Here is a 20,891-nt window from a genome sequence, read left to right as displayed (position 1 = left end):
AAGCATCTGACCGCTGAATCCCTCCTCACTGTTGGGGAACTTCAGGAGAGACTGCTGAACACCGGTCATCAACACTAACACCAACAACACTAGAAATACGGAACCTCATAACTGCTAGAGCACAATCACACACACGGAGCAGTCCAGAGGGCAGAAATATCACTGCAGAGATTCATCCTGAATCATTTTACGGTCTTTAAAAGGGGGAGTCCTCCTTTTAGAAACGTTTGATCACATCTGGACAGAAAGACTGAGTTCATGGAGAAAGAAAAAAAAAAAAGAGTCTGTGTGTGTTTGTGTGAGAGAAAGACAAAAGAAAGTGTGTGTGAGAAAGAGAAAGAAAAAAAAGTGTGTGTGAGAAAGATAAAAAAGTGTGTTTGAGAAAGTGAGAGAAAGAAAGAAAGAGAGAGAGAGGTCGAGAAAGAAACGTTACCTTGTGCAGTGAACAACAAGGCCTGCTGGATCCTGACACAAGTATTACTCTGCCTCCCTGTGACGCCAAGAGCCCCGATGCAGCCAAGAGAAAAGGTCACTTCACCAGAAGAGAGCCGAGACTAAATCAAGACTACGACACAAACTCACTGCAGGTCAGGACAACAACCACAACGTGTTACTAAGAGAAAACTATGTCTCATTTGAATGCCCTGCATGACTTCCTTCATAACTCCCTCTTATCTGCAACCCCCGGCCAGGTTTGTGTAAAGAATGCTACGGTACCAGGGTGTGGACTGAAATGGGAAGACCAAAGACAGCATACTCTGAAACAGGTTCAAACTAACAGGCATGAAGGAGAGTCAATGCCAAATGGCTTCCTCCTCTACATCGACCTACAGAGCCTTTCCTGTAGTCCCTCAGTGGTCTGCAGCGCTCCTCAGAACTGCACTGGACCCTCACACACACTGAAGACATGCCAACTTAGGTTTGCAGAGACAAACACACACACACACACGTATGCCAACAAACACACACACCACTTGCACCCCTTCCAGTAGTCTGCCATCATTCCCTATTTAAATCACCTAACAAGCAGCTCCAGACAGCAGCCATGACTGAGGCTATGCTGCCCTTCACCTGATCCCTGCCGTGACTAGGCCAGAGGGTCAGCAGTCTCCTGACAGGGAGGGAGGACTCACTCCGTTACAATCAGCCCATCTCCCTGAGGGTCTGCAGCTCTGTCTGTCTGTGAGCCTGCAGTGTGTGTGTGTGTGTGTGTGTGTGTGTGTGTGTGTGTCGTAAGCTCAGACTGGCTGTGTGTCTGTGAGTGCCTGAGGATCAGACTGGCTGTGTGTCGGAGTGCCTGAGGCTGTGAGTGCTATCCACATGGGCTAGCACTCACATCCTCCGAGAGCAACTTCTCCCAACCATCCAGGAACAGTTTGGTGATGAACAATGCCCTTTCCAGCACGATGGAGCACCTTGCCATAAGGCAAAAGTGAAAACTAAGTGGCTCTGGGAACAAAACATCAATAATTTGGGTCCATAGCCAGGAAACTCCCCAGAGATTAATCCCATTGAGAACTTGTGGTCAATCCTCAAGAGGCGGGTGGACAAACAAAAACCAACATATTCTGACAAACTCCAAGCATTGATTATGCAAGAACGGGCTGCCAGTCAGGATATGGCCCAGAAGTTAATTGACAGCATGCCAGGGCGGATTGCAGAGGTCTTGAAAAAGAAGGGTCAACACTGCACATATTGACTCTTTGCATCCACTTCATGTAATCGTCAATAAAAGCCTTTGATACTTATTAAATGCTTGTAATTATACCTCAGTCTTCCGTAGTAACATCTGTCAAAAATATCAAAAGACACTGAAGCAGCAAACTTTGTGAAAATCTATATGTGTCATTCTCAAAACTTTTGGCCACGACTGTACACCGAATACAGGCTGCCATAGAAGCTCAGACTATATGTTTATAGGGATAGGGTTACTATAGAGACTGAATACAGGCTGCATTAGAAGCTTAGACTATATGTATATAGGGATAGGGTTACTATATACCTATATGTATATCAGGTTAGGGTCAGCCTACTTTAAACCTATATGTTTATTAGGTTAGGGTTACTTTACATCTATTTGTATATATAAGGTTAGGGTTACTTTATACCTATATGTATATCAGGTTAGGGTTACTTTATACCTATATGTATATAAGGTTAGGGTTACTATATACTTATATGTATATCAGGTTAGGGTTAGCCTACTTTAAACCTATATGTATATCAGGTTAGGGTTACTTTATACCTATTTGTATATAAGGTTAGGGTTACTATATACCTATATGTATATCAGGTTAGGGTTAGCCTACTTTAAACCTATATGTTTATTAGGTTAGGGTTACTTTACATCTATTTGTATATAAAGTTAGGGTTACTTTATACCTATATGTATATCAGGTTAGGGTTACTTTATACCTATATGTATATAAGGTTAGGGTTACTATATACTTATATGTATATAAGGCTAGGGTTATTTTATACACACTGAAAACAGGTCACTTTTAGGTCAGACCAAGTAGGTGCTCCACTGAGGGTGACGCTGAAGCCACCCTAGTTGACCAGTAACTGGACGCCTGCACTCACCCAAAGACCTTTGTGTGTATATCCAAAGCCCTATCGGTCTGTATGTCAAACATCAAACACAGATCAAAGCCAAACAGTTGCACAAGAGTGTGTGTGTGCGCGTGTGTGGCGTCAGTGAATGAAATCTGTGTCCAAAGTCTGGTGGCGGTCGAGTTATGGTCAAGGACGGCGTGGAAGAAAAGGTTTTGGGAGGGGGTGAAACAAACTGAAACGGCTCCATCACATAGACACATGTTTAAGTAAACAGCCTACATTTCCATTTCAAAAGATTAGTTGAAATCACCACATCTCCACAATAGTTGACCAGATTATAGAACATTTCTTCCCCTTCCTGCAAGTGTGGCAGAGGTCAGTCAGTATTTCCAACAAGCATGCAGAGTTCTTATTCCAGAGGCTTCTCAGTTGCCACGCTAAGGGCAAATAAAGTCTGTCTTTTCGGACAATAAAAGGTAGGATCGCGTTGCTGCCTGACAAAAGGCTGACTGTCCGGCTCCAGTGACTCAAGTGAACAAGCACAGAGACCTGAGGAGTGTGAGTGAGACACATTTCACACACAGCCCCATATGTCTGTGTGCTCGTGTGGGTTTTTTTCTTCCCCTCTTCCTTTTGCTTTTCTTTCTTCATGTGCTACTGTTCCTGTGAATGCTTCGGCAAAACAATGCATCACTTGTTAATGTGGATAAAGCCCTGGATGAGATCTGAATGAGAAACTCTGAATTAGAGTAAGAGGAGAAGAGAAGAGGGGAAGACTGAGGGAGAGAAGAAAGGAGGGGGAGAGATCGAGAGAGACAGGGTGGGTGAGGGAGAGGGAGAGGAAGAAGGGGGATGAGAGAGGGAGAGAAGGGGGGGTGAGAGAGAAAAAAGTGAGGCTAACTTTTGAGGGATAAATAACACGAGTGGCAGAGGAGGGGAAGAGAATCACAAGAGAAAAGAAGTGAAGGCATTAATTAAGCATTTAAAAGAGAAGCAGAGGAAAAGAGAAGGACAGAAGAGAGAAAGAAAGAAAGATGGAGATGGATAGAGAAGGACAGAGGAAAAAGGAAAAAGGGCAGAGGAGAAGAGGAATAGAGCAGGACGGAGGAGAGAAAGAAGAGAGAAGAAAAGGAATAGAGAAGGACAGAGGAGAGAAAGAAGAAAGGGCAGAGGAGAAGAGTGATTTGGGGAAAGCCTGTGATGGCAGGGTGCAGTAAACACTCCAAAGCTGTAATCAGAAACACACACACACACACACACACACACACACACACACACACTGCAGAGAGTGTGTGTGGGCGACTAGTCTGACAAGAGAGTGTGTGGACGAGCCACTTGTTGAGAGTGTGTGTGGACTATTAGACTGTTGCGAGTATGAGTGAACGACTAGACTGCTGCAAATGTGCTAGGAACACCAGCCCGCTGAAAGTGTGTGTGGACATGCAGCTGACAGCGTGTACTTATGACTAGCCTGCTGTAAGTGTGTGTTAACAACAAGACTGCTGTAAGTGTGTGTTAACAACAAGAGTGCTAGAAGTGTGCGTTAACAACAAGAGTGCTGTAAGTGTGTGTTAACAACAAGCCTGCTAGAAGTGTGTGTTAACAACAAGACTGCTGTAAGTGTGTGTTAACAACAAGAGTGCTAGAAGTGTGCGTTAACAACAAGAGTGCTGTAAGTGTGTGTTAAAAACAAGCCTGCTAGAAGTGTGTGTTAACAACAAGACTGCTGTAAGTGTGTGTTAACAACAAGAGTGCTAGAAGTGTGTGTTAACAACAAGAGTGCTAGAAGTGTGCGTTAACAACAAGCATGCTGTAAGTGTGTGTTGACAAGCAGCCTGTCAAGAGTGCGTGCGGACAATTAGACTGTTGAGAGTATGTGTGAACCACTAGACTGCACAAAGTGTGTGTGGACGACGAGCCTGTTGAAAGTGTGTGTGTGAATGAGTAGCTGAGAGTGTGTGGACAACTAGCTAAGAGTGCGTATGGACGAGTAGACTGTTAAGAGTGTGTGTTCAAAGTGTACGTAGAAAGCCGCTAAAATGTGTGTGTGGTCGACAGGCCTGTTGAGAGTGTGTGGACGACTAGCTTGTTGAGAGTGTGTGTGGACGACTAGCTTATTGAGAGTGTGTGTGGACCACTTGTCACATTGGTCACACAGACACTGGTCACATTCCTGCTCTTGAAGTCTGATCTACTGCAGCTGGTCACATGGCTGTTGAGACATTGGAGCCAGACGTTTTGCTGGGGTGGACTCAGACTAAAACTGCATCTTGCCCACCCTAAATAATTTAGAGCAGAATATTTTATTTATGTAGAGCCACCTTCAGGTAACTTGAGCAATATTCCAACCATTCTGAATGCAAAATACAACTGCAATTCAGCACAAACATTATTGCAAATTTATAAAAAAAAACTTTTGTTGCTTTTTTGTATTATTCCTTCTTTCCTGTCCCCAGTTGCAGTTTGGTGTCTGTGAGTGTCATGTTCCATGCAGCAACTGTCTCTGTTTTATCTGAACTGCAATACACACTCAAACAGCTGGGCTGCACAGAGGGAATAGACTGGCCTAATGACTAGTACTTTAACCAATGACGAGCCCACAGTGACTGACAAACCCAGCTGTTCATCCACAACTGCTGTCTGCCCTCGCATCAGCGTGTTCTCCAAACCTGTGTCAGATAACAGGCCAAAAATATGAGTCACTGGCCCCTCTTTACGTCCATGCTTACAGACGCATATCAGGACCGATTCACCTGAAATCAAGGCACTTGGCATATATGTATATATTCCTCCACATCTCTGAGTAATGCGTTTAAAATAGTCTGTAAAAGAAATACAAAAATCACACCACGTTTCACTATTTAGCCTAGAAAAAAAAAAGCATTTCATTGCATTTTGGGGAAAGGGAGCACGGTCACATGTCAGTGCCTTCTTCCTGGTTTGAGCCAATCAGGACCTGTGGATGGGTTGGACACTCATCTTGGGGAGGAATACAAGCAGGAAGTAAAATAAATCAACCTTTGGAATTCCCCTGAGGCTTGACTCAAGACAGATGTGTGTCATTACAGGAGTGCCTCCCACTACTGACAGAGCCGGTCAGCCTTCACACAGGCGGGCCCAGAGCCAGGTTGGATCCAGTGTATACCGGTCAGCCTTCACACAGGCCCAGAACCAGGTTGGATCCAGTGTATATCTGTCAGGTTTGCTACAGTCTCCACAGCTGTTTTGCTTTTTCAAGCTAGTACACAGCTGAGCTTGATCAAACCGGTTTAATCTGGTAGAAAACCTACAGGCAGCTATTCCAATTACAAGATTTTTTTTAAAAGCGAGATAAGGAAGAAAGAAGACCTGAGGAATAAGTCAACTATTCCCTTTTTATGACTACAATGAAAGTTCAGATGAACTTAAAGTGCACTACCCATCAAATGACTCGTACACTTGCATTAGCCTGATGCACTAGCCTTAGCCTGAAGAGGAAATGTGATGCAACACCACTCTGAATGAACTTCCACCTTTTCAGAGCAGCGGGGTCAGCGGGGTCAGATACTGAATGTCACACTTTCAGTTTGGGCCGTATGCTGAGTGTGCACAGGTGCACCGGGGCACCGCCCACAGGGCCACAGACCAGAGCACGGACCTGCAGGTCTAAGACCTAATAATAGTCTAATGGGGTGCGTCCACTAATTCACAGATCCATTCACGGTCAGGTTTTAGCCTTGCTTGAGAATTATGCTTCTGAAGACCAACCTTAAAGAGTTAAACGTTTTCATGGTATTATTAATCGATCGGTGTTAGCCAAGTTAGAGCCCAACATTACCAGGAAATGTACTCTGCATCAGTTACAGCCTTGTGTTACCGAGCCCTGCCTCTTACGGCAAAAAAAAACCTCCCTCAGGTTTTAAGCCAGTTCTAGTTACTGAACGTCACAGACAGCCAACCCAGCACTGCGACTCCTCTCCATACTCCTTCTCACATGCTCCTGAAGAGCCTGATGAAACCGCTGGATCTACACTCGGAAACTGAAGTATATCCCACAAAGGGCGCTGGGTAGGCTAGCCCCATTCTACCCCCAACGTGTACTGGGCCTGAAAGACCAAGTGACCCACAGAGTGACCAACTTTCAAGTCTGACTTGAAGTCGTGAGAATCGGTGTGATTAACAAAGACTGGCGAAAACAGGTGTGTTTTTTTGGTGTGAGATGCGTTGAAGTGAACCGTCTTTTCGTTCCACGCTAGCGTGAGACAGCACATAAAAGTGTGCGCGTCACGCCAAAAATGTGAGAGTTGGCAACCACAGCTCCATTCCTCAAAGTGCCAGCAGCAATCAATCAATCCCAGGCTGAACTACCACACGACCAAAGGGAGGGGCATTCCCGGTTACCCCCGGCGGGTCAGCCCGAGGCAGAGGGGTGCATTTGGCAACTCCTGTAATCGAACCCAGTTACCCAGTATGTCACAGTGCTGAGAGCCTGACTCCACTAAAAGGCTCACGTTCCTAGGAGTCCAGCTGCAGAGACCTGCAGCTGTCATGCTTCATAACGTGTGCCAACCAAGCCACAGGGCTGCAGGAGGACACGCAGGGCTGTCGCTGTACAGCTGCAGAGAGGGAACAAGTGAATACTCTGGGCTTAAATTCATTCCGCACAGATTAGATTAAAGCCCGGTCATTTAGATTATTTCCCACAGATTAAATTATGTCCCCATCATTCATATACAATCTTGGACAAACACAACACTACAATGCTAATGGCAGCTTTCGCTCCCAAGGCATTGTCAGTGTGGCTTCCCCCACTAAACACAGAGAGGGAGAGAAAGAGAAAGAGAGGGAGAGAGAAACGGAAACAGGTATTTTGTTGCTCCAGATTCCTGAGAAACTCGATGACCTTGTTTAACTTTTTCTGACTGGACTGAGCAGCCCACTCTTGTTTCTATTTTTGCACGCCTTTATTTTCTGCTGTGTTTCTGTATTAATACTGCTGAGAATGTTCACACACACACACACACACACACACACACACACACACACACACACGAGTGAATCACAGGGAAGAGCTAATACTACAGAGGATAACAAAGCCGTTCTCACAGGAGAAACATGTTGGTGCAAATCTACAAAATTACCTCCCTCAATGTTAGGAAATAGCGAACAAGATCAAACCACATAACAGCAGTGTTTACTTGGCGCTGAGCTAACCAAGCAAGATTAATTTTCTTAAGTGGACAATCACACTAGTCACTGAAGGCTGCAATAACATGAAAATATGTAGCAAGTTGTTTTTTAGGGCAATAGAAATGTATCATACCAGGAGAGCAAGGAGAGAAAGACAGACAGATCAACAATGATTTACAACAATGTTAGTGCCAATAAAGAGAAAATGAGAGAGAGAGAGAGAAAGAGAGAAAGAGAGAGAGAGAGAGAGAGAGAGAGAGAGAGAGAGAGAGAGAGAGAGAGAGAGAGAGAGAGAGAGAGAGAGAGAGAGAATGAAAGAAAGAAGGAGGGGGGGGGGGTAAAGGGTGGAACACTGAATGTCATGAATGGACTTTTGGCACCAGTGCCCATATCAGATGACACCTGCTTCAGATTCAGTCCTTGTCTTACCAGTTGAGTACCTGTTCTGATCGAGTGAGGGAGGGAGAGCCAGGCAAGCCCATGTGACACTCACACACACACAGTGAGCCACAGCACAGGCACATGTAGCAAACTTGTGTTGGGTAAACATGTAGAGATCTGCTGGTATCAACATAACTTTGCTACAAACCCCTCACATACAGTACTTGCAGCATGCATCAACAGCAACATCAACAAAACCAAACCAGAAGCCACAAGTGTGGCGGGCATAAAACAAATTCCATATTTTATGCCCGCAGAATGAGGCCATAACTATGTGAGCTCTGACCTAGTAAAGACTGTTGGGGGGCATGTCACTTTATTGACAGCCTTTGTTTGTTCAAGTTTGACTCAAATTCAGCTTAATAGATGAAAGTTGGGCCTCCTCTAAGCCTATAGAGATTATGTAATGGGGAAAGAACAGACATTCCAGTGCATTTACGTGCATAGCCAGCATTTGTAGGCGTTTGGTGCATTTGACATGACCACGAATGTAAACAAACACTAAATTGCCTCAATCTGTAAAAATAGTAGCAGAACGGCACGTGACAGTGTTTTTCCATCATGCCATTAGAATTACACACTTGTTGTAAATGTAGGATTTAACGTCTCCAACATAACCCCTGTTGTGTTTTGGGGTTTAGCCTCCGCTGAATAAATAGACCGAGTTGGTTAACTTGTTAGCACTGCAGAGAAGGAAAATTAACGCGTTAACGCTAGGTCTGCAGCAGGGGCTATCCTGCGCTGTGTGCGTGGCTAGAAAATTCATTCATAGCGTCAGAAACTGGATTTCCATCCAAGTAATTGCATATTTTAAAGCTCATTGATGAAAATGTATGACCTTCCGCAGTAATGTGCCAAATAAAAATGGACACTCTCCTGATCAAGGGAAAAGTTGTGAACGGCTTTAAGTTCAGAACTTGAGGTTGTCAGAGCAACTTTAAAGGAGCACGGAATACAATCACAACAAATGCGATTTGATGCGAATAAACAAGTGTACATCATTTTGTCACAATACCATATGGGAAGCGGAGTTAATCCGCCCCCTGTAGCGAATCGATTTCTTATTCGTTTTAAATGATTTTATGTTAATTTCAAGCGTCTCCGTTCATGATATCATACTCGAATGGTCAACATTTGCATTTAAAAGTTGGATGAAAACCCAGCTAGAGTTGACATAATCGATTCGTCAAACAAGGTGACCACACAAAAAACAGTGCAAACAGACGTAGATATCTCCCCTTTTGATTATTTTGAGACGTGTTGGTAGCAATTTCTAGTTCTAAGTGTAGGCTACATATGACGCCAACGGCCCCGATACTTTCTATTCAAAATTAAGTTATCTATCTGTAATACTCTTTCGAATAGGAGGAGCTAGTATTCTAGTCAGTCGACTTCAACATCCGCTCAGGTTGTGCACTTGCCAGAAACCGTCTGCCTCAAAAAGGTAGCTCAAGACTAACCAGCTACCCAACTTAATCCGACAATTATAAACACTTGCTCTGTGCATCATTCATTGCAATTTGGGTGGTGAAGCTACAATCGAGGCTAGCATTACATTCTGCCTCGCTAACAGACAACCTTGGATATGTCAACGCTCTTTCCATATTTGACGGCACAAAGACAGAATACTCACCTTTCCTCCTCTCAGTAACGAGTTAAGGATTTAGTATCCAACCCAGTTTCTCAAAGGAATGTCAGGCTGGAAGTGGAAAAGCTCAAGGCTCCCCGTGCGTAACTCTGAGGATGGGTGACGTTGGGAGGTGTAGGAGTGCGGCGATGCTATACTGGGCCCTATCAGTTTTATTTCATACGGGAATGTGTATATTTCAACTAGAAAGGACGTGTGATGATGTTTAGGGATAGTTATAGCGAGAAATCACGAGATAAACTGCGCTAACTCCAAACGCTCTTAATAACGTCCCGCACCTTGCCTGGCCAAAAGGAGCAGTCATACAGTTTCAAGTGAACCATTTAAACCCTTTTCAGACGCTTTGCTCAATGTGGCATCACTTGTTATTGGCTGCTCTTGCAACTCCCTCCTCCCGAGTAACGCCTGAATTTGTAGTGCAATAATCCTCCCACTCAGAAATACATTATCCATTGGTCGGTGTCAGCCCCGTAGTCTGAGGATATGATTGGTGACGCTTGATCTTGCCATTAAGCTATTCGCATAATCAACCTTCACTCAGAATATTTAACATGAACATGTTGCTGATTGGATGATGCAATAAGGAAGTTAGACAACAATGCAACACGATTGGCCGAGGAGTTATCCGTCTCTTTTGGCTGCTGAGGCGATTACAGGAACACATTTTTTTCTTACAGCCCGCTAGAGGGAGCCATTCTCACTGAAACCTGACTAGATCACGTCATGTAAAGTGACTACTATTGGTTGAACCAGCAGAGCCCTACGCATAATAAGAGCTGTGGATCAAAAACGAGTAGCATGATAATAGTGCCATTGTTATGATCTACGTTTAATCTTTATCAACACTGGTTTCTAACCAAAGCACTGGGTGAAACCTGAGATGGTTTACATTTTTCAAAGTTCAGCTCCCAGAAATAGTCTTAAGGAATCATCACCTACCTAAATCAGCCTCAACATTTTCTGGCTTGGTGTGTCTTTCTTTGAATCACTTGGTTGAGAAAAAAAATGAGCCAAGAGTCTTTATTTAGAAACACTGGTCCAAGAGTTTATTTAGCAAGAAACCAACATGACTTCTGCAATGGAATGCAAACCCTCTCTGAGACAGGACAGGACGGCAAACTGGCTTAACAGCTCCTGTATAAAATCTGAGACGAACACCATGAACGACATAGAGAAGTAAAAACATTCACACAACATCAAAAGAAAAAAACTTCTGAGTCACAGCACTAGAAGAGCTACTGGAGAGCAGGAAAGGGGGGGGGGGGGGGGGGGGGGGGGGCGGGGGTCGAGAGATAGAGAGGATTTACAATGGGACGTACAAAACAGCCCTGAACAACATTGAGCAAGGCTCCACATCAGAGATTCAGCTTCCAACTACCCGCCAGAGTACTTACAGCTTCTAAATACCCGCCAGAGTAATTTCAGCTTCTAACTACCCGCCAGAGTAATTTCAGCTTCCAACTACCCGCCAGAGTAATTTCAGCTTCCAACTACCCGCCAGAGTAATTTCAGCTTCCAACTACCCGCCAGAGTAATTTCAGCTTCCAACTACCCGCCAGAGTAATTTCAGCTTCCAACTACCCGCCAGAGTAATTTCAGCTTCTAACTATCTGTCAGATTCATTTCACTGTTTCAAACATGTGACTGAATTCCCCCCCACCAAATACGCAGATGGAGGTTTAGGTTTTTTTAAGACTGCACAATGCAAACTGCTTTTGTGTTTTCGCACCTCAAACTTCAATTAGTGGTTCAAAACACCCAATGTCAAGAACAGTGGGTCAAAGAATTTAGCCAGGTAATATCATTTCTCCGCATAAGGATGGAGATCAATTTTTTTCACTTTTCTTTTATCTTTCTACTCTTTTATTTTAGTTGGATTGTCCAGGACGGTATGTGGGCTCTGGGACCCATCAGCAGGGAAAGCACATATTCAGGACTGCTCCTCTAGGGGGCACCATCTGCAACAGTTCAGCAGACGCCTGGCGATCGCTATGGCTGCCGCTTGGCCCCTACAGATGCAGCATGAGGGAAAACATCTCTGAAGCTCAACTCCTCGCGGGTAGTGAGCTACGTCTCGGACAGCGGTCGTCCTTGAAGCGGTTCTACACCAGATCTGAGGCGGAACCCCGAGTACGCAGCTTCACAGGGTGAACCAGTGCCCGTCTTACAACGCCCCCCTGTCCCCACCCCCACCCCCAGGCTGCAGAGGCTGGGGTACTGCCTCACTGAGATGCTGCAGGGAGAGGGCCAGAGACGGAGCTGCTGCAGGACACTGCTCAGCTGAACACAAGGATGCAACGCTAAACTACAGATAGGAGAGGAGAGGAGAGAAGAGGACTCTGGTCAGCTGGACTCAAGGATGCAACGCTAAACTACAGATGGGAGAGGAGAGGAGAGGAGAGGAGGACTCTGGTCAGCTGGACTCAAGGATGCAACGCTAAACTACAGATGGGAGAGGAGAGAAGAGGAGGACTCTGGTCAGCTGGACACAAGGATGCAACGCTAAACTACAGATGGGAGAGGAGAGGAGAGGAGGACTCTGCTCAGCTGGACTCAAGGATGCAACGCTAAACTACAGATGGGAGAGGAGAGAAGAGGAGGACTCTGCTCAGCTGGACACAAGGATGCAACGCTAAACTACAGATGGGAGAGGAGAGGAGAGGAGAGAAGAGGAGGACTCTGGTCAGCTGGACTCAAGGATGCAACGCTAAACTACAGATGGGAGAGGAGAGGAGAGAAGAGGACTCTGGTCAGCTGGACTCAAGGATGCAACGCTAAACTACAGATGGGAGAGGAGAGGAGAGGAGGACTCTGGTCAGCTGGACACAAGGATGCAACGCTAAACTACAGATGGGAGAGGAGAGGAGAGAAGAGGACTCTGGTCAGCTGGACTCAAGGATGCAACGCTAAACTACAGATGGGAGAGGAGAGGAGAGGAGAGCTGCCGGCTGCCTGACCGCGGGACTGAGCTGCTTCAGCCAGAGAGTTCATGGCTCATGGTCTGTTACACCATGCAGAGATGCATCGCTACGCCGGGGTTGGCAGAGTGGAGAGAGTTGTAGGCTGGTTGGCTGTACACAGCCAGTGATGCTTTGGGCTGCTAGGTAATCTGTTGGATTGGCGAGATATCCGAGTGCAACACTAAAAGATGAGAGAGGGCAGTCAACTGTAAACTTTACCTTGCCCTTTTATATGAGTCGGAACCGTTTGGGACAGAACTGTGCGGCAACATACCATGGTCAAAAGATGAGAGGGAGGGAGAGAGAGGGAGAGAGAGAGGGGGAGGAATATCACAGGCAGGCAGAAAAGCACAGAAACATGCTCAAAGGAAGAAAAAAAAACAAGAGAAAAGAAAGACAGCATGCATTGCTCTTGTCCATGTATGTCACACTTGAAAAATATTGTTAGTATTGTTACCTAAACACCTCCACTATATATACGCGTATAGATTTATATATAAATATTTCAGGTTTGATCATTGCACGTGTACTATTTCTCTATCCAGGAAATGTTTCAAACTGAGAGAATAGATTTATTTTTAATTTATTTAAATATTGAAAGTAATTTGGGTTAAAATGGATTGAAAGTAATCCAGAACATAACAGGCTGACCCATTCGGTCCCACACCCGATCCAGGCCGGATACCCCAAAGTGTCGGAGCACGCTCAGTGGCATCGGGTAAAAGAAGTGGGTGGTTATGGGTACTGTAGTTGTAACTAGATGAGCAACCAAATGTCAAGCAGGTAAACATAAGAATGGGGCGCTCCAAACGAAGGTGCGCTGGAGAGAGAGAGAGAGAGAGAGACAGGTAGAGGACAGAAGGATGGGGCACTCCGAATGAAGGTGTGCTGGAGAGAGAGAGAGAGAGAGACAGGTAGAGGACAGAAGGATGGGGCACTCCAAATGAAGGTGTGCTGGAGAGAGAGAGAGAGAGAGACACAGGTGGAGGACATGGGCTGGAGACGGAGAGGATGGAGTCAGTGGAGGTTTGGGGCCCACTGTTTGGTCTGGTTCGGTCCTTTGGGCTCTTCCATCTATTTCGCCGTCATCATCTGGACAAACTCTGAAATCAAACAAGAGCAGAACTATGTGAACAATCACACACCACACCACACACACACACACCACAATCCTGGTTCACTCAATAACATTTAATGCCCTTTCTAATCAACATAAATACAAGGTGATTCATTTTAAAAACAAAATCAATTTACCTGAAAGATAATCACGAAGGATTGTGTCATTATGGGTTAGTTTGGACACAGTTCAGTATAGCTTGGGTGCACAATAACAACAACAACAACAACAACAACAACCTCCTCCTAAATGGAGGCACACGTAACAAAGTGAACACACACCAAGTGTTTGTTGAACAGTGCCCAAACCACTGAGCTCCACTTAAGCACATGCAAATGGCCTGAGTGAAAAATTTGAGACGTGTGATGCTGCAGGGATAACACTCAGGGTCGCACTCTCGCACACAAACCCACAGAACAGCTCTTCAGCAATACACCGCCCTGAATGACAGGACCACAAGTATCTCATGAGTATCTCAGAGATGTACACAATTCAAAAACATCTTACACCAACATAGATTTATTAAATAGATTTTATAGCTATCGGGGCAGGAGTGAGGACCATCACTGAGGATACACATAGGCATAGAACACGTAGGAATGACAGTGCAGTGTGGAGCGGGGAGGGGCTTTGCCTGGAAAAGAGCCCTACCACTGTTGTTATGCCCGGCAACTACCATTATCAGAGGAACAAGAGTAGTCGTTGTCTCCAGCCATAAACTCGCTAAACAAAGACCAAGCTGTGTACACATCAGATTAGACCAACACTCAGGATTTTGGGGTATTTCTCCATAAACCATGCCATGACTAGGACAATCACGCATTTCATCTGTGGTTGTTGTGTAGAGGTCTTCACAGTAACCCTACGCTCTCCACAGCGGGAGCTGGAGCTGTGGAGGTCATCATAGGTCAGCGATATTAGGGCTGCTCACCTTCATAGTTGACCTGTCCGTCTCCGTCGATGTCGGCCTCCCGGATCATCTCATCCACCTCCTCATCTGTCAGCTTCTCTCCCAGGTTGGTCATGACGTGACGCAGCTCTGCAGCGCTGATGTAGCCGTTACCATCCTGCAGTCACACACACACACACACACACACACACACACACACACACACACACACACACACACACACACACACACACACACACACACACACACAAACACAAACACAAACACAAACACACACACACACACACACACAAGTCAGCTGGAACAATCATGCCACCCACCGACTGCAAGCAGCTTAGCTAATTGTAAAACACACTAGTGTCTTGTGCGGACGCCCTCAAAAAGGTGCTGAATGACACCAATGCTCCCATTACTATACTGAACAAAAAAAATATATACATAAACACATTTTAAGCATTTCACCGAGTTATAGTTCACAAGAAATCAGTCAGTGAACTGCAAAGAACGGGACAATACATGACTATGCCACCCACCGACTGCAATCAGCTTAGCTAATTGTAAAACACACTAGTGTCATTATTGGCAATGAACGGGACAATACATGACTATGGCTACAGATGCCAATTTGCTCAAGTATATCAAGAGAAATCAGCTCACTGTGAGCATCGAGTTAGTTAAGTTTGTAACATGGGACCAAAACTAGACGTGTTAGAGTCTATATTTGTGTTCAGCGTGTATCACAGTATGTCCTCAGCTCATTAGCAACTTACCAGCTCTGTTAGGAATCAGAAGAGCAAACACTGAATGATTCATATTTCTTTTACAGCTATTTTGGGACGTGAAAACTTAGCAGGTGTTTAACGCATTTTTTACGGCACGGCACCCTGAGCAGTGCTGGCGGTGCTGTACCTTGTCGAACACGCGGAAGGCTTCCCTGATCTCTTCCTCACTGTCTGTGTCCTTCATCTTCCTCGCCATCATGGTGAGGAACTCTGGGAAGTCAATGGTGCCGTTCCCTGATGGTCCGGGTGGCGTGTCCAAAACACAGGTCAAAGGTTAGAAAGGGAAGGATGTCTCAGCATGTCACAGCAGTTCAGAGCATGTCTCATTGCATTATGGTTGTTAAAAAGTAAATAAACAACGGGGCAATTAACAAACAACTGACGTGATTGAATCTTTCTGTGAACAACTCGTTTCGTTGAGCTGTCTGCCTAAATAGAGTATTCACTTATTAGCGTATGCGGCTGCTGTCAGGTCAAAGTTATCTATGTTTCCTCCTGCATGTCTACCAATCAGAGTAAGCTTAGGGCACTGACTGCGATTTAATTGGACGTGAAATTCAAAGCCGGAGAGCGCTTCCTTATCAGTCAATCATTCATTCATTCACAAAGTTGGGTAGCCTCCAAGTAGCCTAATTTGACTGTTCAAATGATATCTGTCTGAGGGTCTGAAACTGCTACACTGTGGGTCTACCACTCTACAGTTTCAGACCAGTTGCATTGCACACATGCGCTTTGGGCAGCAGTGAAGTTTATCCTGAAGTTTGAATGTGGCTTATATAATTCCAAGACTACATTATTTTCCCATCATTTCTAAATGAAATGTGATATAAAACGAAAATTTTAGTTTAGTGTTTAGTTCAGAATCATGGACCAACTCAACGCCACTGGTCTGAAACTGCTGGTCTTAAGCTGCAGCTCTGCAGTCAGACCCTTCTTGACTATTTTAACGACGAGTTGCGAGTGTAAAGTCGAGATATCTCGAGTTGACAAACGAAACGTTAAAAGGTGATTTTTCAATTAGAAGTGGAGAAAAGTCAGCCGTGGGAAGTTGCGTGGCTACTTTCATCGAAAACTATTATCCCTCACTAGCAGCAAAACACTTTGGCCAGCAGCAAGACAAACAGATTTATTGTGGGTGCAAACATGATTTTAATCCGAGGCCATAAAGGACCACGAGGAGGTGATCTGCATCAGACTAGGAATGCAGAAAACGGATGCATTGAGGGGACACTCTCAAGCCTGAAAACAGCCCAACAAGAGAAGCTGAATATTCTCTTCAGAAGTATCCACACCACATTGTGCCCATTTGGTTTCTGTGCATTTGAAGAGTGTGTGTGTGTGTGTGTGTGTGTGTGTGTGAGAGAGAGAGGAACAGAGGTAAATAAAAATGGATAACCATAAGTGAATACATATTAAATTCATATGCTGGTTCCACAGCTGGTAAAAATATGAGTGGCTAGTAGAATTTAGAAGCCACTTGTGGCTGCTGGAAGGAGACGATTTGCAACACTGTGTGTGTGTGTGTGTGTGTGTCCCATGCTCACCGTCAGCATCCACCTCGTTGATCATGTCCTGCAGCTCAGCCTCAGTGGGGTTCTGCCCCAGTGAGCGCATGACTGTGCCCAGCTCTTTGGTGGTGATGGTGCCGTCACCATCCTTATCGAAAAGAGAGAATGCCTCCTTGAACTCTGACAGATAAAAAAAAAAAACAATACAACCTCTTTTAGTACAGATAGGGGTTTAAGACTGGTGGACAATGGTAACAGACATCTCAAGTCTGTCTACTTACCAGCAATCTGCTCTTCTGTCAACTGATCTGCCTGTAAAAAGAAGTCCAAACCAGTGAATTAGCCAAAGTCAACTGCTGACCAATGAGCATTAGTCACTGTTTACCAATGCTGGAAAATTAACTTGAAATTAAGCTCATATCAATCAATTAATTTAAACGAGTGTTACGAGTTAATATAACCTTGCCCTTGCAACACCTGTAAAGAATGACGCATCTAAGCAACACCTCAGAAGCGGTAAATTGGCATGGCCGATAACGTATGAGGGATTTCAGGAAATAGCCATCAAATGTCACATCTTACTTGATTTTAGTTTACTGGCAAGGCATGATTGTTCAAATACTCGTTGCGTTTTAGGATTCGATCATTGACGCGAAGTCTAAAATTAGTCCGCCTTGCACCACATTTGCCGCAATACTGGACCAGTAAGTGAAAGCGCCCTAGAAACGTGCCCACTGCATTACAGCTAGCTCATAACATGGTTAGGAAAGTCCCCTACTGAGATGCTGAACAGGTTAGGGGAGAAGCCGGCAGTAGCAATATAACTTACAATCACTTCTATTGGACAAGAGGTAACTTACTGTTTCTTTATGGCGCAGAAGTTCATCGACATACAACTTCACCGCCGGCTGAATGCTACCAACAACCAATTGCCAGGATTGCTACTTAGTGTTTCTACCGCTTGTTAATTATAACAAACCTGACAATAGCGGTTGGTTTACAGAACATTAAGCAAATTGTTCACCACCAATGCAAAAATGCCAGTGCTAGCTAAATTAATTTCGTTGGCAAAGAGGCTTCCTTGACACGACTGGATACCTCGATCACTAAATAATAACATAAACCTAATCCATCAATCCAGATTCTCTCTAGACTGGTCTTATAACGGGTGCAGTATAACTTTCAGTGTCTCAAAAAAGCGACAGAGTTACTTATCACACTGACAGGTGTGTTCAACAGCAAACATGGTTCTAACAAGGTAACTTAATGAATGTAATGCCCAGCTAACTACAACGTTAAATCCAGAGTAACCTGGCGTTATAGTCCACGAGTACACGCACATTCCCATCTTTAAGTTAATTCACTTTCTCCTCATCGTAAAAAAACGTGTTTACCCAATTGTTTACCTAGATAACGTGTGCGTTAATAATACCTGGGTGCGCCCAATGCTGAACGGAAAGCTAAGTTGGCTAGCTAGATACCTAGCTACACTGCTTGAGAGGGTGTCTATTTTTACAAGCGTACCCATCCCTAGCAGGCTAGCTAGCGACATCACACGCTAAATGGATGCATTGGTTTTCCCTGCTGATAAAAATACCACATATAACGCTAAAGCCTACGCTAATGTTAACAGTGTACGATGACACTGTGTACAAGTACATTTGGAACGTTTGTAATGTAAAGCAATTTGGCGATGTTAAGAGTATTAGCTATATTTATATTTAGCACGATATCGCTAGCTGGCTAACTGTGATAGCTTACATTAATATCAGCGTCTCAAAATGACAACTCTGAATGAGACCTAATACCTTATCAACATCGTTCGACTTCATAGCGATCGATTTCACTTTACAACAGCAAACGTTTACTTACCATTGTAAGATGTGTGTGCTTTCTAGGTAGCTTGTTTTAAAATTGAATTGTTTGAGTGCTGATCAACCTCCGTAGAAAGCAACGACTGCCTGGCGCCTACTGATGCCTTGCGTCTCCGTTGATGTATCCCTCCGCGATGGTGGTTGGGTTTCAAGCGCGACGTCGCACTCCTTGACAACCTGGCTGTCACAACGGTGTCCCTGCGCCAAGACCAGACATAGAAGAGGTAAAATGGACAAGGTTTGTTTATCATTCTAATACAGCTTTGAGTAAATATCAAATATTTTTTACTTGAACAAATAGTAACATAAAACAACATGGTATTTTCTTACTTTGTTTCAATGAAACACTTACTTACAAGTTTGAATGAACCAGTTGGGCGGTTTATAGCTTGACAGATTCAGATTCCGCTTACCATGTGACCACATGAACGAGATTCGATTGGTTGTCGGCCACCTGCAATGCGTCAGGGAGTCCTTTTTGAGAGGGAGATCTTAAAGGAACAGTAGCACTTTGCAGTTCCATGGTGAAGATATTCCATGCCGTTCGTTTGTCATTTATGTGGTAATGTCAGAGCATTTAATGAACTCAACATAACACCAAGGTTTTTAATCAGCGCCAGTAATTTTAATTTTAATCAGTAATTTTAATTTTCATGCTGACTATGCAAGGCTTTTTGACCCTTGGGCTGACTGCACAATCTAACAGCTAATACCCATCTTCTTAAAGTAAGACTACTTTCTCCTTTTAGATTATATATATATATAAAGATTAACTCCTTGAGACATCTGGTCTACTGCAAACTCCACTACTCTTAAACCAGTCATGTCTCTTTACAAACAGGCTCTCAAAATACTTGATAAAAAACCTAATTCACACCATCACTGTTCTGTCCTCCAAAAATACAGACTTTTAAGTTGGGACAATCTGATCAAATTTAAGAACTGCTGTTTAATGTTCAAAATCCGGTTTAACCTGGCCCCCCCACCACTATGCAGCCTAGTCAAGTTTAGAACATCAGCAACCAGTGCTACTCGAGGGGCAGCAAGAGGAGACTGTGATATTCCTTTAAAAAAAAGTGTATTTGGACAGTCGGTTTTCTCAGTTAGGTCAGCCCAGGAATGGAACCATCTCCCACAGAACATTAGAGAATCAACCTCATTTAACAGCTTTAAAATAAATCTTAAAAAATGGTTAATAAATAACCAAAAATGCGAGCATTAGTGGGTCACTAGAACTTACAGTACTGTGCAAAAGTTTTAGGCAGGTGTGAAAAAACTAAGAATGCTTTGAAAAATGTAAACAATAAATGTTTATTTTTTATCCATTTACATGGTAAGACTGAGCACAGCAACAAGACACAACGTAGTTATACTGCATCAGCAGGGTCTCTCCCAGACAAAGATTTCAAAGCAGACAGGGGTTTCAAAATGTGCAGTTCAAGCTCTTTTGAAGAAGACGTTGAGGATCGTAAACGCAGTGGTCAGCCAAGGAAACTTAATGCAGCTGATGAAAAACACATCAAGCTTATTTACCTTTGAAATCGGAAGAGTTCAAGCAGTGGCATCAGCTCAGAACTGGCAGAAACAAGTGGTACCCAGGTACAGACATTTACTGTCCGGGGAAGTCTGGCCAGAAGTGGTCTTCATGGAAGAGTTGCAGCCAAAAAGCTCTACCCCGACAAGGAAACAAGGCCAAGTGACTGAACTAAGCACGAAAACATAGAAACTGGGGTGCAGAAACATGGCAGAAGGTGCTCTGGACTGATAAGTCAAAATTAGAAATATTTGGCTGTAGAAGGAGGCAGTTTGTTCGCCGAAGGGCTGGAGAGAGGTACAATAATGAGTGCCTGCAGGCAACAGGGAAGCATGGAAGAGGTTCCTTTCCAGTTTGGGGCTGCATTTCTGCAAGTGGAGTTGGAGATTTGG

At 44.4% G+C, this 20,891-nt stretch overlaps 2 protein-coding genes across 2 annotated transcripts in view; both read right to left on the bottom strand.

Annotated features, from left to right (window-relative positions):
- pcxa (pyruvate carboxylase a) overlaps positions 1-9,940 on the bottom strand; it is a gene marked incomplete at its 3' end in the record, with an annotated part of 97,964 nt that extends 88,024 nt beyond the window's left edge. Inside the window, exon 1 of the mRNA XM_080846487.1 lies at positions 9,800-9,940. The remainder of the gene's footprint in view (positions 1-9,799) is intronic.
- Positions 9,941-11,996: 2,056 nt separating this feature from the next.
- On the bottom strand, positions 11,997-19,075 carry calm3b (calmodulin 3b (phosphorylase kinase, delta)). Its single transcript, XM_080836067.1, has 6 exons — positions 18,964-19,075; positions 17,373-17,403; positions 17,128-17,271; positions 15,711-15,817; positions 14,823-14,958; positions 11,997-13,877 (listed from the first exon to the last, which is right to left on the bottom strand). Exons 1-6 carry the CDS (start codon positions 18,964-18,966, stop codon positions 13,849-13,851), a joined length of 450 nt encoding a protein of 149 aa, XP_080692193.1. The 5' UTR covers positions 18,967-19,075; the 3' UTR covers positions 11,997-13,848.
- Between the last annotated feature and the right edge of the window lie 1,816 nt (positions 19,076-20,891).

Source organism: Sprattus sprattus, assembly GCF_963457725.1.
Source record: "Sprattus sprattus genome assembly, chromosome: 1".
Taxonomy (NCBI): Eukaryota; Metazoa; Chordata; class Actinopteri; order Clupeiformes; family Clupeidae; genus Sprattus; species Sprattus sprattus.
Note: the sequence above shows the minus strand (reverse complement) of the source record. Positions and strands in the feature narration are given on the sequence as shown.

Coding starts and splice junctions, on each gene's coding strand:
- calm3b (XM_080836067.1), bottom strand. Junction 14,959..15,710: donor CCTTCCGCGTGTTCGACAAG/GTACAGCACCGC, acceptor GTGTGACTGCAG/GATGGTAACGGCTACATCAG. Junction 13,878..14,822: donor CGGACAGGTCAACTATGAAG/GTGAGCAGCCCT, acceptor GTTTGATTTCAG/AGTTTGTCCAGATGATGACG.